Here is a 17,442-nt window from a genome sequence, read left to right on the forward strand (position 1 = left end):
AAAATAATTTGGTCACTCAATCTACGACTGTTTGTGGGACACTCCTGTATGCAATTAGCTGCTGCATTTCACCCACAAAATATACAGTTAATTCACTTTACAGTATATTCTATGAAGTGCTTTGAGACATCTAGAAGATGTGAAAAGCGCTATATCAAGTGCAAGGTTTATTATTATATTCGGTCCCACTATCACTGTATAGACAAGTGTGGTTCACTGCAGCCTCAGTGAGGGCCTGAGAGTCTCTGAGTATGGGTGTAAGCTGCAGGAATTCCACTTCCAATGCCTTATTCCTGTAACTCACTCCTGCCAATCAATATCTTCTCATGGGAGGAGGGCAGATGGGTTGAAAAGCAGGAGGAGATAGGTTTAAGCACAGAAGGAAGAGCTGAGAATCTTGGCAGTGGGAGGAATTCAGAGTCACACCTCAGAGACACATTGGAAGAGATGTCAGACGAAGATTGCTTTCTCCTCTCTCGCACACGCACACGCATGCACACACAGAGAGGAACTGATAGCCCTGTAACCTGGCTTCTGTAATTAGCTATGTGTCACAATGTCAGTTACTATGGTGATGACAGATGGAAGAAAACTCAATCAGCTGATCAATAATTCACAGCCGGAGGCTGGCTGCAAGGAGATGATACGTCATCACTGTGCAAGACAAAAGAGAAGTCACATTACTGAGGAAATTGTCATCATCTCTCACCTTTTATTTTATGGTTGGGGGAGGGAGGGTGCGGGAGGGAAAGAGGAGGGAAAGTATTGTAGATCAGACGAGGAAACCGAATCTATTCAAAGAGTGCTCGTCAGTGTACACATTTGGATGGATCATTTAGGATCAAAAAAACATTTCAGCCTGTTTGACTTCATTGGCCAGGTAACCAGATAATACAAATCAAAGCAGAGAAGGTAATTTCCCTTTGGGCTGTGCCATGCCAAGACCTCACTGCTCTCAACCCATTTTCCATCTCTTTCTCCGTATGCCATTCTATTTATTTTTCTTCAAGTGTCTCTCGAATTCTCTTCTAAAATTGACTTGGCTTCATAGCCACTTGGAATTAACCCTATTCCACACTCTACTGATCCGAACCTCCCCCTTTATGCATCCAGCGATACATTTGAGCTTGAGCTCCTTGTTGCTGAGTGATCAACTGGCGGAATCAATCTTCTATTATTTAACCTCTAACTCTGTGTTAAAAAGATTCTGAGCACGCAAAGCGTGTTAAAGCCTAACACCAACATATTCAGTGGCTCTTCAATGCTAATCAAATTGGGCATAAAGGTGGCTGTTATTTGGGATACCTGTCTCTCTCCCCCACCCCACACAAACACAGGGGGAAAAAAGCCATGAATTAACAAAACTGTTTCAGGGTTCCTGCGATGCCAATTCCATCTCTCAGATACACACTGCTTGTTTAGCACACTGTTTGTTTATGCAGGGTAATGGTTAAAAAGCCCAAGGACAAAGTTCAGCTTGTATAAATTTTAAACCAGATTGCTTTGCTCTGCAGCAGTTAAGTGTAGAATTCCTAGAGAAGACACGTGGAAAATTTGTACAAGAAACTCCAGTTTGTTTTAGGAGTTGTTATATTCATTAAAAGCAGTTTTCCTGATGTTGATTTCCTCTGATGCGTCTCCAGCTGTGTTAGCTGAACAGCAGCAAGGTCTAGCAATGATCGTGAGAAATGTGCTCTGGGAGATTAAGCGTGGGCTGCTCGAATCTTCTGTGCTGATCGTAGGTGGCTGCACCTTGTACTATCTGTGGAAGCATTTCAAGGAGTTGAGCAGACAGAAGAACGAGGAGGAGAATCCGTATGAATCTCAAAAGCTGTTGAGTGAGTATCTCCTGTTCCACTTCGGCACATCGCAGGAAGTGTTCCTGCATGACCTCGGCCCACCAGAAACTCGAAATTTCCTGCTGCAGGGTGCGGAGGAATGCGTGAAACAGTTCAAGGTTCAGGTAATGTAAAACTGTTCTCAATATTGTACCGACTTCAAAATATTCCTTTTGAAAATCTCAAGTCTTAAAGTGAGATGAGAGCCTCTCCTGGTGGTCCCACTGTGAAAGGCGCTCATTGGCCAGTGTAAAACTGAGCTGTACACACCTTGGTCTGTAGAGCTGGTGAATTTGGATGATGTAGCAATATCTGCCAAGGTACTAGTTTGCACTGAATAAGATGAGGTGGATGTGCAAGTGCTACAATCAGGCTCAGCGTCTTTGAGTTAGGGAGAGAAAATTTCAGCCAGGTTCTCCTGCCTGATCATTACTGTGTGAATTCTGTTGGCAAATACACTTAAAATTACATGTCGGGTGAGGACTGGATTTTGGAAGGTGGTCGGCAAAACTGATTCACCGCCTCACAGTCACGCTGCCTTGCACGGTGTCCATGCTCACAGATGAAAAATAGTCACTTAGATGAACTCCTGGAAGTCAGTTCACATCAATGCAACCTCAGCTCAGCAGGAGTTAGTGCCCTCTGGAAAGCAGAGAAAATTAGAGNAAAAAAAGCCTTTTCAAAAAGAATTAAAATGAGTGCAGTACTCAAGTCATGTATTCTTATAATTTGTAAGACTGCTGTCTATTATAGCTGAGGTTTTGCCAGCACATTTTTAATGTTACAAAGTAAAACAAATACGTGGGATGCTTTTCCATTTATGATAAGAAATATTAATGAGAAGTTCTTTAGCTTATTTGATCATCATTCAAGAACATCCACGCCATCCCATTACAGCATAAAATTGTTTCATAAATGAGTTCAGTTCCCTGCCCTCTACCGCCTTTTTGTGCAGCCCATTTCAGCTGCTTATTATCGTCTGTGCAATAAAACACTAACTCTTCAATGTCTTCAGATTACTTTTCATAACCCTGAACCTGTACACTCTGGTTTTGCTGTCTTAGCATATCTGAAAATACTTCATCCAATTTAGCACCTTACATATAAATCCCCTTTGGAGATGTCTTCTTTCAAGGCTGTAAGGTTTTAGTGTATCTAATTTTCATCAAAGCTCAACCGCTCTAACCCCAGGGTTCAGTTTCATTGCTCAGCACATGAAAGCTGGTAACAACCCAGGATTTGTACTATGGATGGGCTCAACACTTTCATTTGGTCTCAGTTCAGGCACAGAGTAAATTGATGAGCTTTTCTCAATGACTTGAGATACAAGTCACTTAATTTGCTCAGTCTTTCTCATTCAATACTACAATTTTATTTTTCCAGACATCAGCCTGATTCAGTTGATAGCATTCTCACTTCTGGGTTAGAAGATATAGTGGGCTCAAACCTCACATTGGAACTTCAAGTTCATTGTCTAGGCTGATACTCCATTGCAGTCCTGGAGGGGCTGCATTGACATCATTCAGATGAGATATTAAATTGAGGACCACTCTGTCTGATCAAGTGGACGCTAAATATCCTATGGCAGGATTTGAAAAGAGAAGTGAGTTCTTTTTAAATGTCCTGGCCAACAAACCTCCTGATAAAATTAGTCATTCATTTCATGGCAGTTTGTGGGATATTGCTGTGTGCAAATTAATGTTCTAGACACTATATCATTATTATTTTCTCTAACAATCAATCATCATTAGTTATTCACTTCATGGCCGTTTGTACGACATTGCTGTGTGCAAATTGATGTTCTGGGCACTATATAATCATTGTTATTTTTTCTTACAATGAACCATCATTCAAACATCCCTTCTCTGTTGATAAATGTTTTACTTCTGTTTGTAGAGTGGTGCCCCAAGCAGGGCTTTGGATATTGGTTGTGGTGTAGGGAGAGCCTCATTTGAACTGGCTCACACGTTTCAAGAGGTGGTTGGCATCGACTTCAGCCACTTGTTCATAACAACCTGCAATCAACTTAAGGATAAGGGCAGGGTCTCTTACTCTGCCACGATGGAGGGGAACCTGAGGACCCAATACACTGCTGTGGTGTCGGAGGATATTGTAAGTCTCTCCTTCTTCACTCCTTTGCCTTATTATTTCTGAAACTGAGCTGCGTCTCCTCTTTTGCTTTTCCAAGTATTCCATGTTTTCCCTTCAGTTTCTTGAACTGGTTGCAGTGGATTCCATTTGAGACAATTCCAAAAGACTGAAAAGCACAATAGATTTTGAACATCCCGCTATGATCCTCTGGGACTTGGATTTGAATCCAGTACAGAGTAACAAGATAACAATCTCTCTCAGATGACTGCAAGTGCCTCTAATACAATGAGTTCAGTCAGTCTGAGCCACTTCCTATTGAGCCTAGGTCCACAGCAAAAAAACATTCATCATGCCACACAAATTGCGACTAAGATAATAATCTCATCTGGACCCTACACAATGATGATTGGTGCTTCAAATGGAAATGTCTTTCTGGATATTGGTATGAGAATCCTTGACGTTAACATTGGGCAGTGGGAATGTCAGTTTCCTGGCATTGACATGCCTCAGTTTGATGATAAACAATAACCTGCCTTTCTCTTCACTCCTTCCAGATAACTGCACATTTCTGTTTTCCTTGTTTTGCAGGATCGTAGTAGATGTACCTTCATATGGGGCGATGCCTGTAACCTACCAATAAACCTGGGACTGTTTGGCTGTATACTAGCGAGCAACTTAATCTGCCGGCTTCCTGATCCCTTTGCATTCTTCCACAGACTCCCGGGCCTATTGGCTCCGGGTGGAATTCTTGTGATCATATCTCCTTATAGTTGGATGGAAATGTTCACACCAAAGGTAAGGCCACCTAATTCCAGTCGCACCAAATGGTATCAGTTTGGCTCAGTTGTAGCACTCTCTCCTTTGAGTCAGAATATTGTGGGTTCAAGCCCCATATTGGGCCTTTGAGCTCATAGTGCTCATAATCCAGTGTGGGAGCATTGCATTGCCGGAGGTGGAGGTGCCATCCTAAAGATGAGATGTTAAACAGAGCAAATCTAACTGTTCAGGTGGACACTAAAGATCCCGTGGCAGTTCTTGAAAAGTGTACATTGTTGGACTAGCTGGTAATCACCTCTTGGTTTTTAGGATGAGAGATCTCAAACAGTGATAAATTCTCATCTGCCTATACACATTCCTGAGATTTCCATAATTTCAGAATCTTTCCAAACAGAGTAATGCCAGCAACAACTTGCATTTATATAGACCCCATCACAGCATCAAGCTTCTTTATAAATTAGTTCAGTGTCCTGGCCTCAACTACCAATTCCAGTCATTGATCACCTTCAAAGTAAAAAACTTGAAGTAAGTGCATGAATCTCCAGTAAAAATAAAAATCTCCCATTAGAGTTGAAACTGATTTTTCTCCCCTTTTCTTCCCTCCATTTTCTTCTCTTGAAGCTACTAACTCGTGCTAGATTCAGTTGCTTGTCATCCTTTTGTATCTCACACATTCTTTATGTTTCACACCAGCCAGTAGTCACACACCAGCTAGTCTGAAACATAAACACATAGCTGAACCCAAGACAAATGTTTTCTGTCCTTCCCTCTCCATCACCTTCAACCCTATCAGATAACACAGACCAAGAACTTGAGCAATCTAGTGTAAAGTGCATCAGTGACTGCCATTCATACGACCAAGGAAACCAAAGCTGTGACTTGTACGTAGTGTTTTATCACAGTGGGGATAATTAAACAATGCTTTTCTTCTTTGTAGTAAGATTGAAAGTGGTTGCCTGATTGGTGATGTTTCTGGAAGTATTTCTTTCCTTCATTTAGTTATTTCAATGTTTGTTTGTCAAAACAGTCAATGTGGCTTGGTGGATATACGGATGATTTTGGCAAAGCGGTGCAAGGATTTGATACCATGAAGAGAGTCCTGTGTCCAGACTTTGAGCTGGTGGTTGAGAAGAACATGCCTTTCTTCATGCGAGAGACTGCACGCAAGTACCAGTGGACAGTGGCCCACATGACCGTATGGAGAAGGAAACGCTCTTAGATTTCAACACGCAGGTTTTCTTACAACAATGGAACACTTGGCTTCGTGACTGAGTTAGAGTCTATGCAATCCATTCAGATTCATGTTAGCGTCAAGTCATCGGGGAAGGGGAAGAATTTAACCAAATGTCAAAATAAGTGGAAGCTCAGTTAAGGTATAAATAACAATATAAAGAAATCCTTACACAGTCCAACTCTGGATTATGCTAGTTAGTTCTTGCCAAATGGATGCCCGATGGATTAATTTTACCCCATCCAGTATCAATCTGTCTTCAATAGATATCACCAGTCAGACCAAATCTTTGCACTCTAAACCAAGATTTCTTTTTAAATAAAAAAAATTGCCTCCCAAGTAACATTAACCTTTTAAACAGCTCAGTCCTATGGTTCTAAACCTATTGTAAGTTCTTTTTAAAACATGCAGGAAAGCATTTAATTTTTTCCACTTACATTTTTTTTTACACAGCTTTTTACTTTCAAATTCTTGTCTCACTGATCGATTAGTTCAGACAGCAAGCAGCAAATGATTTCCGACAAGTCAATGCATAATAGTGTCATATCAATCAAACAAAGGATTCAGTCTGAAAACTTGTCATTACTTTAACAAGAATTTATTTTGTTTAGTATGTATTTTAGAAGTAATTTGCCAACCTGAATAAACTGCCTAATTCATCTTGATCATTTCTATTGAATTCAAAGCATTTAAAACATGACCACATTGAAATAATACAATATTGTAAAGAGGTTGATCCTGTCTTCATTTTCTTTTCCTTTCATACTACACACAAAGATCTTTAGAAGTTACATAAAGCAATATTTGGAGTCAAAGGAAGAGTAGGGTATCTTGGAAACGCAGAGAATATTGCAGATTATTGAGATTCAGTGATGGGATGGGTAAGCTTCTAGAAGATTCAAAGAGGATTACGGATCATTTGTTCGATCTATTCCTTCTTATTTGCTGCATGCATTATAGTTTGTCTCCTGTGGTTTCATTTTCTCTCTCTCTATCTCTCTCATACAATATCTCTGCTCATGGCCCCTGGGCTTCCTCACATTCAGTCTCTCTCCACCTCCCATGGTTTCTCAATGAAACTGACTGCCCTGTAACTTGGCTTCGGTAGTTAGCCTGGAGTCATTCTACCAGTGGTCTTGTGATAGCCAGTTGCTATAGTAATGACGGATGGAAGAAAACTGCAGATCAATAATTCACAGCTGGGACCTGGCTGCACATGGACCAAAATGTGGATGAGGAATTATAACTGCGAAAAACAAAGGGGAAAAAAAACACTCCTCGATACAATGAAGCACATGTTATTCCATTCATAGAAAGCAGTAATCTTAAAAAGACTGTCTGTATCGCAGTAACTTGTGAAGTGGACATTCTTAATGTTTGAGCCTAGACAATGAATACTGGCAAGTTATCTCACTGTTTCCCACAAACAGTTGAAGATTGAATGACCAAATTATTCTTTCTTTATAGTAATTATTATCCTTGCATTTGATATAGCGCCTTGTCACGTCTTCAAGACGATTCAAAGAGCTTCACAGAATATACGATAAAGTGAATTGACTGTATATTTTGTGGGTGAATATACAGTCAATTCACTTTACAGTATATTCTCAAAGAATGATGCATCTTATGCAAAGTGTCCTGAGCAGGGACACATTGCTTGCTGCTTTTGTATCCACATAAGAGATGTGCCAAAAGGTCCAAACGACACTGAGCCATGTCCTGGTTTGCAAGTATTCTTTACTCTGTAACTACACTCGTTCAAAGAGCATCAGCACATTCCTTTAAAAGGAAGTATTTCCACCCATTCTAGTCACATCATTTCCTGACAAAACTCCAAGTTCATGAATCAAGAATCTACTGGACTGAAAGGCTGCTCTGAATCTGTCATTCTGCACAAGTGGTACAGTAATTTTTTTATATAAGCCCATATTAATAATAGCCAATAAACCTCCTCGTTCAGCGCTGTGTGTCCAGATGCCCTCCTAGTTGTCACAGTGATATTCCTTCTACCTGCATGCTGACTAACGGAGAGCTCAGCAAAGAATGGCTACCATCACACCAACTGAATGACGTCTCTCGTTCCGGTGCTAGGCGACAAGCTCACACCCAGTCCATTTTCATTTCCCTGCTGAGCTGAGCGGTGAGACAGCACTTGGCATTTCATTTGTTTGAAATGTCAGCACATCATCATCATAATGTCCAGCGTTAGCCATTTAAATCTCAGTTTCTATTGAAACAATTGGATAAAGCTTCACTGAAAATGGGCACACCTGTATCTGTCTGTGGTGTCCCACCTTGCAGCCCTGGCAGGTTGTGGGCTTGTACATAAAAAGCCTCAAACAAAATTGCACCTGTGCCCTACTCTTGGTTGCTGGAATTATCGGTGCTCAGATGCTCCAGGATGCTACCATGCATGAAGAGCGCTATATAAATGCAAATTGTTGTTGTGTTATAAAAGCCTAGTCCCGTCTGACAACCATCAGACAGTGAACGTTCTTCTATTCTGTTTTGGTTGCAAGAAGTGGCACATTCTTTGATGAGACATTAAATTCACCCGTCTTATTTAGGTGGACGTTAAAGATCCTGTAAAACTACCCACAATCGACCTAAGTGACATGAGTCAATCTCCACGTGGGAACCTCAAAATTTGGGAATCCATCTGACTTTCGGGAGGGTTGCAGAAAAGCCAGATCTTATTTTTTCTTTCTTTTGCTGGACTACAAGAGGAAAAAGAACAGTCCCGACTGAATCCAAACTCTGGTAACATCCAACTTGAAATAGTAGCCCAATTTATAATTGAGGTGCAACAGCAGGTATGCCAAGACACAGAGGCCCATAAGTGAAAAGGAGATACCCCCCAAATCCAGATCATAATAATATATAATAATAATAATAATCCTTGCATGTGATATAGCGCTTTTCACGTCGGGAGGACGTCCCAAAGCGCTTCAAGACACAGCATGTCCCCCAAACAGTCGTAGATTGAAGATGAAAGGGAGTAAGGAAACTTGCCCAAGATTTCCCCCTGCCTGGAATTGAACCCAGGTGTCCTGCTTGCAAAGCAGTGCTCTAACCACTGAGCCACAGATCATATTACTGTATCTATACATTGATCTAGATAGTGACAAGCACATGAGTAGGAGTTACATGGGCAGTTAATGGAGGTTGTGACAAATTGCCAATATGGGAGGAAATTGATGCAGAAGTCACAGTAAGCGGAAAAGCAATTTCCTCTCTCTCCACTGGTACTAATTTCCTCAGCCTCCACACTGGCACATCTTGTTCAATTGCAAATCTATTGAACATTATTTCAAAGAATAGTTGCATTTGGTCTCTCATCAACGCACGTTGCCTGACTGCTTGTCATTTTATCTGTGCGTCCTGCTGTGCATCAGAACCCTCAAGGGCTCTCTGGCTTGTGTTTGCCGAACTATGGCACTTAACAGAGCTGCCTCAAAATGCAGAGATTAGCTGGCTTTGTCTCAGTTAGAAACTACGTGTGTTTGAACATCAGGAGCAGACAGCATCAGGCTCAGCTGAGATGCATTCCCAGATTCGAATAACGCATCAGAGTACATAGATCTACATACGAAGAACAGGGTGAAAGATAAGAGGATACCTAACCTCCATAGAACTGTAGCCCAGAAGAGAGGAGAAAGAATTGATTTTTTAAAAAACTAATCATGATGGAGGTACTAAAATCAGCACAAGCTGCTGTCTTAACAGCTGATCTTTTCTCAGCATATTTACAATGTTATAAAGCAAAATTAATATGCGAGAAGCATTCTTAACTAGAATGCTGGTTTTCATGCCAGACACTAATACAATTAAAAAGAACATTTCTTAAAGGGATGGGAAGGGGTGAGGAAAGAAACAAATCTTTCCATTCAAAAATTCCATTGGGGAAATAAATGTTGTCTTATCCAAGATAGCGGAGGCTGTGGAATTTGCTGTAACTGTGTTATGAAATAAGAATTCTAAACAAATTTTTACCCTCTAAGTCAAGGATCAGAGATAATAATTATTGATTTTCCAAGGTATATCTTTATCTTAGTTTCTTTCACTCATTAGCTCTATATTAACATTTTCTTTTTAGAGTGAACCTTCTGTTGAAAGCCTGAAAAATTCATTTTACAAATTCTCCAGCCCCCTTATACAGTGGTGTTCCAAGCAAGGCTTTGGATATCGGTAGCAGTGTGGTTCAGAGCCTTGTTCGAGAGGTGGAGGACAATGACTTCAGACTCTTGTTTGGAAACACCTGCAACCAATTCAAGATAAAATTTTAAGGTAAAACATTTCTTTACTTTGAGAAACTGAGGACTCAGCACACTGCCATGGTGTCAGAGGCTTTGTTCACCTGCAAAGTACAGTCACAGTAAAATCCTGTCTCATGCTTTGAGACAAAAGATGCAACATGAATATAAATAACATTGTAAAAATCCAGATAAACACACAACTACCTCATTTCCTCTTCCCATCATATGATGCGGGGTCACAGTACAACTGTCGCATGAGGCTGTACCCCCTAATTACGGCATACAATACAGTCACCTCATCTAATGCATTCACTGCACTGCCCAGACAAGAGAACGTCAGAGCACTTAGAGCAACATTCAGGGAAGCCAACCTGGAAAAATCACAAACAGCTCACAGAAATATGATGGAATGTGCACCTCAAACCAGAACACATGATCAGGGCTTAAGTGATGGTCAAAAACGCTCAGAGGCACCTGATATATCTACACTGCGAGATCTCCATTCGATATCAATGTGAAAAAGAACCCTTGTGCACTATTTTTCCTTCACATACTGCACTGCAGTAGAGAGCGCGCCACGAGTCATGTTGCTAGGGTGACAAGCCTTCTAAGTGTGGCTGGTGCCAGCAGAGGATGGAATTTTCTACAGCTTGACTCCACGGGGAGCATAGCAATCATTACCCAGACTACCGTGCTGGTGAAGTGGAGGGCATGAATGCAGCTTTCAAATGGCACTCCTGTGGTTCACGGACTTTATCCTGATTGCAATGCAATGAAAAATGCATGACTCGCAATATATAGTGCACTGATTTCATTTACCTGCTTCGAGCCCATTCAGCAATACTGTCCAGAGCTACAGTACAAAGTGATTACAATGTATGGGATGCATACAACATGTTATTTTGGTCAGCTGTATATTGTCAGGGAATTAGCCATTTGCACAGCTGCTCAATCCATTGATAGATGTCAAAGACATAGGAACAGTAGGTGGCCATTCAGCCCCACAAACCAGTTCCACCACAAATTGAGACAGTGCAATGAAAACTAGGCCAAACGTATTACAATACAGGTGAAAAAAATGTGATTTAAACATTCTTACAAAGCAGAACACAAAGGCAGGGAAGATGATTTTTTCCTAGTAACATTGTGTTCCAGCCCTTTACTGTCCGAGCTGCACAGAGCAATGATTTACTTGTTGCTGGCTGGTGTATGAGAAGACATGACGTCATTCCAAACCCACTGGGAACGAACTGACAATCACTGAAAGAACACAGCAGCTCCTACTGACAGTCACTTCTAATTTTAAAAAACATTGCCAGTGACTTACAAATGACAACATTCTCTATTCAGTTGGATACAGCCTGATATATGGCACAAGAAAGCAATAATAAACAATTGCAGAGCGCTCAGCAAGATACTTGCACAACCTTGGCACAGAGCCAAGGAAACGACAGCAGTACCCTGAGCCTCCTGGTGCCCTTCCATTCAGTGATAGCCATTTACCACATTTTCACATCTTCCCCTTCCCCATATCGTCTGAGCCCACTCCAAAATCTATGGGTCTCTGTGCATGAAGACACTGTAAATAGACACTGAGTTCATTGCCAGTCAATGTCACTTTCTCTGTTGATTTGAGAGTGAAGTCAAGAGTACGGCAACTGCTCACTAATAAGCAATACTCATAAACCATTCCAAATTTACCATGGTGATTGGAAATAAATTAACGTGATTACCTGCCATTGCATGTTCGACTAACAAAAGTCAATACCAATGAGGACCCCCACCACAACTCAAATTGTTACCATATCTTGACAATGTGCCTCAGAAGCATCCCTTTCTTACCCTCGGTCAACAACAACATAAACTATACACAAAGGATGAAAATGAAAAATAAAATTTAAGATGAAAAGTCAGGACTGCAATTATATAACCCACTCTACAGATTTCATATCACAGTGAAATTGTGTTATATGCTGGAGTATGCCCCCAATAGAGGCAGAAACATCCCTAATGTTGCAAGGGTGTACTTACTTGAATATATTTGTGATGTGTGGCGGATTAGTCCCAGGTAATGCATCTCTAATTCAAGTGTTACCCTGGTAATAAACACGTCATCTGAAATATTGTACTTAGTGGCATAGGGTGATCGAGCTATAACATGGTATTTTGAGTCTATAAAATTAAACATAGGGCCGCATATGCACTACTGTTTGCAAGTTATGATTTTTCTTACCTCTGGGGATGTTGAGCAGACAAAAAATTGTTTGCTGGCCTCTTAAGGAATGGGCTGATAATTCAAACTACCTTTGCCCAGAAGATATTGTTCATAAATTCAGAGAAAGCCAATCGCCTAGCTGTGGAGGGTCCTGTTACCTCTGGAATTAAGAACCACCTCCATAGAAATAGGACTACATTTACCACCTTCCAGTATGGCTTAAATTCACTACTATAAACTAAGTCAGCAATAGGGCATCAATGGAGCTTCAAGGTATCTATTGTTCAGAACTGAGCTCTGAAATTGTTGGGAGTTGCACTTGGGTTCACTTGTGCCTGATCTAGTTATTTTTTTCTTTGAATCAGTTCCTATCAGACTGAGGTTGTGCAGTTAGTGAGAAAATCAGATTGGAGCAGTCTCCTTGCAGCAAGTCACTGTACCCAGGCAAGAGTGTTGACAGAACCAGGGTGCTAACATCAAACTGCCGGCCAATGATTCATTTCCAGTTATAATTACTGTGCAATACTTTGCTGGCAGCTGTAACTGCAATGTAACCTTACATGCAGATTCCATCACTTTGGAAACAATTGGGTTTTATCGCTGCTATAAGGTTGAGACTGACTGTGCTGCGAATACATCACATAATGTTCTTGTTGATTTTTTTTAATGAATTTTTCTGCAATGTAGATATTCGTAACGAAAATGCAACTTCACAACAAGATTAATTTAAATTCATTCAAGATTAATTCGTCATTCATCTCATTGCAGTTAGTGGGATGTCACTGTTGCTCATTAGCTGCCACTTTACCTATGTAAATAGTCGGTGCACTTTAAAGTGACTAATTATGTCAAACACTTGAGGTGTTCAGATGTGATAAGGCAAACGTTCAAATGTAAGTATTATGATCAATGGATTGTGACCGGGTTTGAATGAACACTGCTCACTAGTCCCATTCCTAGCTCAGGTGCAGCACTGTGAAGCGGTTTGAGACATCCTTCCAATATGAAAGGCGTTCTACAAATGCAAATTATATTATATAGCCTGGTTCGCTATTCGAGCAAATCACACAGAAATATAATCCCCAGAGTTCTTGAACAAAAATTCTCTTTCCCAATACTCTGAGTGAGCTATCCACTGCATTGCGGTTAGCTTTACTGGTATTTTTACTGGAGACAGAAACTGCTTTGCCAACCGCCTTGTCAAGAGATGGTGGAGCACTGCTGACACTGAGCTTTCCTGCCATGAATGTGAGGAAGTCACAAGGAGGCAGAAGGAGGAGCAGCAACGCCAGCAAGAACAGGAATTTCAGAAGGAAACAAATGCACATGAAATGTTTGTGAATCAGTTGGTTTGTAACCCCGACATCACTGAATTACGATTTAATGTTCCCACAACATGCTGCATTGCCTATCACAATTTTAAGGCGAGAGGGATACACCATATGTTCCAAGACCTGATCGTGGGCTTCCACTTAAACAACTTAGAAGTGGATACAGAAATAAAGTTAAGCATGTTTGCGTATGATGCCCAGTTGAGTGGTGTAACCAGGTACAGGGAATGCATGGACAAGTGTGCTTCACTGTCCCATCTCCACGTGGCTAACAATTATTAGCTTTTAGGAAAAAAATGTCATTCATGTATCTTCAAAAGTGGATTTAAAGTACATCACAAACACACAAGAGAGATTTGGATGAAGAGGGCTCTATTGTCGGGTGACCATATTTAGTGAATCAAATATTCAAAGAAATTGAACTCACCACAACTCTTGATGCTGGCAGTACTGGAGAAGCTTGTTGGATTAATGGCTAGATTTCTCTGATGAGTGTATCTCTTAGAATTTATTGTTCTTGCTCAGTTAGTTTCTGAACTCAAGACAGGGCAAATTTGGCAAGGGACACAGTACCTCACTTGGGAACTGTCCCCGGAATTCAGGGAAGTGTGGTCACATCTATAGTCAATATCTATAGTCTGTTTAATCTCATTTTCAGAACATAAGAATAATCCTTGCATTTGATATAGCGCTTTTCACGTCTTCTAGACGTCCTAAAGCACTTCACAGAATATACGGTAAAGTGAATTGACTGTATATTTGAGGGCAAACGCGCAGCCAATTGCGCACAGCAATGTCCCAAAAACAGTCGTAGATTGAAAATGACCAATTTATTATTGTTTTGTTTTTTTGGAGGGATTATTATTAGGCGTGTGGAGTAAGGAAACTTGCCCAAGGTTTTGCCCCGCCTGGAATTGAACTTAGATCTCTTGCTTGTAAAGCGAGTGCTCTGACCACTGAGCTACAGGACTCCACCTTCCACTCTTCCTTCTTCCCATTAATATTGTGAAGTGTCCTGATGTTTTAGTAATAGCTTGATGCTCCAATGAGAAGAACTTTTCCAACTGAAGATTACCCACTGTTTGAAGAAATCTTTCCTGATATCTACACTAAAAGTCTCCTTCACAACCCTGAGCTTGTGGCCTCTTGCATTGCTGACTCAGCATATTGTTCTTTTTTGTGTGCAATTGATCTATCTTCATAGATCATCCTCTAAATATGAGGTAATGAGAAAAGGCAGTAGAGACTGATTCCAGTTGGGAGCACAATGTTTCACAACCTTGTGTACATGGCCTCAGTGATACAATTTGATAAAACTGGGTCAGCGGCTGCAATCACAGATAGAGTCAGCAGTTTAAATTGGTTTATTGATAAATGGAGTGTTCTAGAAGCAAGGACCTGTAGCATCTCCAATAGCAGAATCCAAACCCGACCTCGACACAGAGCATCAGAAGAAAATATTGAGATACTCATTGCATGGGAGAGATTGAGAATCCCTGAATAATACTTTTTGCAAGAATGGTTCTGCTGGCTTGAACTCTCTCTTCATCTCTCTTCTGGTGACATACAATTGCTGTAATGCATGCTGACCTGGGTGTAGTGGAGAGGTGAGAAAGTATGGTAGGATAGTGCATTAGGATCTTGGGAGGAAAGCACAGTAGATCATTATTGGTCCAGGCATTGTACTGTGAGAGGAGTGAAGGTTGTATGCAAGGAGGGCATTTGATCTGATGGAAGCTGATCAACGCAGAGTTGAATCAATAGCAAAACAGCAGATAGAAGGGTGAGGAGGATCATTGGTGTGGAAAAGAACAATGGGAGAGTGAAAACAAAACTGAGAAACCCTGAAATTAAAAGAAAAAACAGCTATGTATAGAAATGTTTTAATAGTAAGAAGTATACAAATTATAAATCCCTGAAAGTGAGTTTAGGGAGCTAATTTGAACTCAGAATCCATTTGATTGAATTACTGTCTTATAACTTAGTGAAAACCATCTATTATCCTCCATTGATAGCTTAATTTTATTATAACTAACTCATTCAAAAAGCACTTTTCTTTTCAGACTACATCGCTGACACCACACAGTGAACAGATATGAGGTTTATGTTCAGTCAAAAACATCAGATCTACTGACACTCATGGCAGAGAACCCACTAACATACTGAATTTGAGCGAGCCTGGCTTTATTTAATCTTTACCTGGAGATAATGATTACTCAGCTTGCCTTGCATCTGTGCTATTATGTGACCCATCTTTCAAGCGCATATCTGATGCAATTAAGCCATCCTCCACACTTCTCCTCCCTGCATTGTTACTTGGTTGACAAACTCATCATACCATCTCGAACTCTAATTCATTCTTTTCCAAGACCTCCCTCCTTCCTTACTGCCTGCAGATTTTTAAAACCAAACCTGGCAACATTTACCACGACTTCTCAATTAATCGCCTCTCTTGTTTGCTATGTTTAACATGCACCTGAATAGGCAAGTGTAAGTTCCCATGAAACTATTCAAAAACAGTTTGCCCCAGAGATTTAGCCAACAATTCTCCAGCTAAATTGTTCATTTACTTCATGGCTTTCTGTAGGATATTGAGATCAGCAAATCAGATGCCACACTTTCCCTATAAATATACCGTCACTACAGAAACAACAAAATAACCAAATGATTATGCTGAACAAAACTACTAATTATTCCTCAATGCACTAAACTGAGTTGTTATTTCCTGTTACCCAAGCGGGACAATAGCTAAATGGATTTCAGCCAGAAATGAGAGGAGTGTAACCCTAGAGCTGCTGTTGTATAGTCAAAGTAGCACTCAATTTGCATTTTGAGCTTCTGTGTTACATGTTGACATTTGTATTCACTGCTCCTATCCAGCAGGCATTAATATGCCAGGTTATTTTTAAAGTAGTGCAGCATTTTGTATTTCATTTCCGTTTCTCTCTGAAAAACTGAAATTTCAATCACTGTAAGCCACATTGCTTGGGATGGGCTCTTCGACTTTTCAGTATGTGACACTTCAACAATTCTTAACAGAAACTGAAATCCAACCCACAAAACATTCTGAATGTCAAATTGAAATGAGACAATGCGAGATGAACAGATTCTGGCCGGCAAACAGTAACAGAATATCAGTCGTCAGTTACACGGCAAGTAACAAGTACCCAGCATTGAGTTGCACAGTGACAAATACCCATCAGTGCATTACATAGGAAATACCACATGCCAAGAGCAACAATAATAGCAGAGTAAGAACAACAGGCACTCAGAACTAAGTTATATAGTGTAACAAATGATTGGAGTTCTCTTGGTGGCTTAGCCATCCACATTTACCTAAAACCAGATCAATTAGTCATTCAGCAGATTCCTGTCTGTGGGAGGTTTCTGCTATAAGTTAGCTGCTCGAAAAGAGAAAGGAGTTTCTCTCGGTGTCCTGGCCAATGGACCTCACTCCCCCAGATAAAATTGGTCATTTGCTCCATGGCTATTTATGAGATACTTTATGTGCAAATTGGCTGCCACGTTTGCCTACAAAATACAGTCACTACATTGTACAATAAATCCTGTGATTCACTTTGAGAAATTTCAATGAAATGAAATGTCAATATCAAATGCAAGGATTATTATTGTTACTGTACTTTTTCCCCACATAACAATAGGCAGGCACATCACTTCAAAGTAACTCATTATGTAAAGTACT

The 17,442-nt window shown here is 40.5% G+C and overlaps 2 protein-coding genes across 12 annotated transcripts in view; one reads left to right on the forward strand and one right to left on the reverse strand.

Moving 5' to 3' along the window:
• Positions 1 to 17,442, reverse strand: part of kif1aa (kinesin family member 1Aa) — a 96,157-nt gene that overhangs the window by 67,664 nt on the left and 11,051 nt on the right. The gene's annotated exons all lie outside the window — the stretch shown is intronic.
• LOC103187628 (uncharacterized) lies at positions 1,482 to 6,600 on the forward strand. Its single transcript, NM_001292726.1, is given in 4 exon segments — positions 1,482 to 1,963; positions 3,735 to 3,950; positions 4,518 to 4,724; positions 5,734 to 6,600. Coding segments are annotated over 4 exon segments (903 nt in total). The 5' UTR covers positions 1,482 to 1,675; the 3' UTR covers positions 5,926 to 6,600.

The sequence above is a fragment of the Callorhinchus milii genome, unplaced genomic scaffold (assembly GCF_018977255.1).
Source record: "Callorhinchus milii isolate IMCB2004 unplaced genomic scaffold, IMCB_Cmil_1.0 Scaffold11, whole genome shotgun sequence".
In the NCBI taxonomy this organism is placed as follows: Eukaryota; Metazoa; Chordata; class Chondrichthyes; order Chimaeriformes; family Callorhinchidae; genus Callorhinchus; species Callorhinchus milii.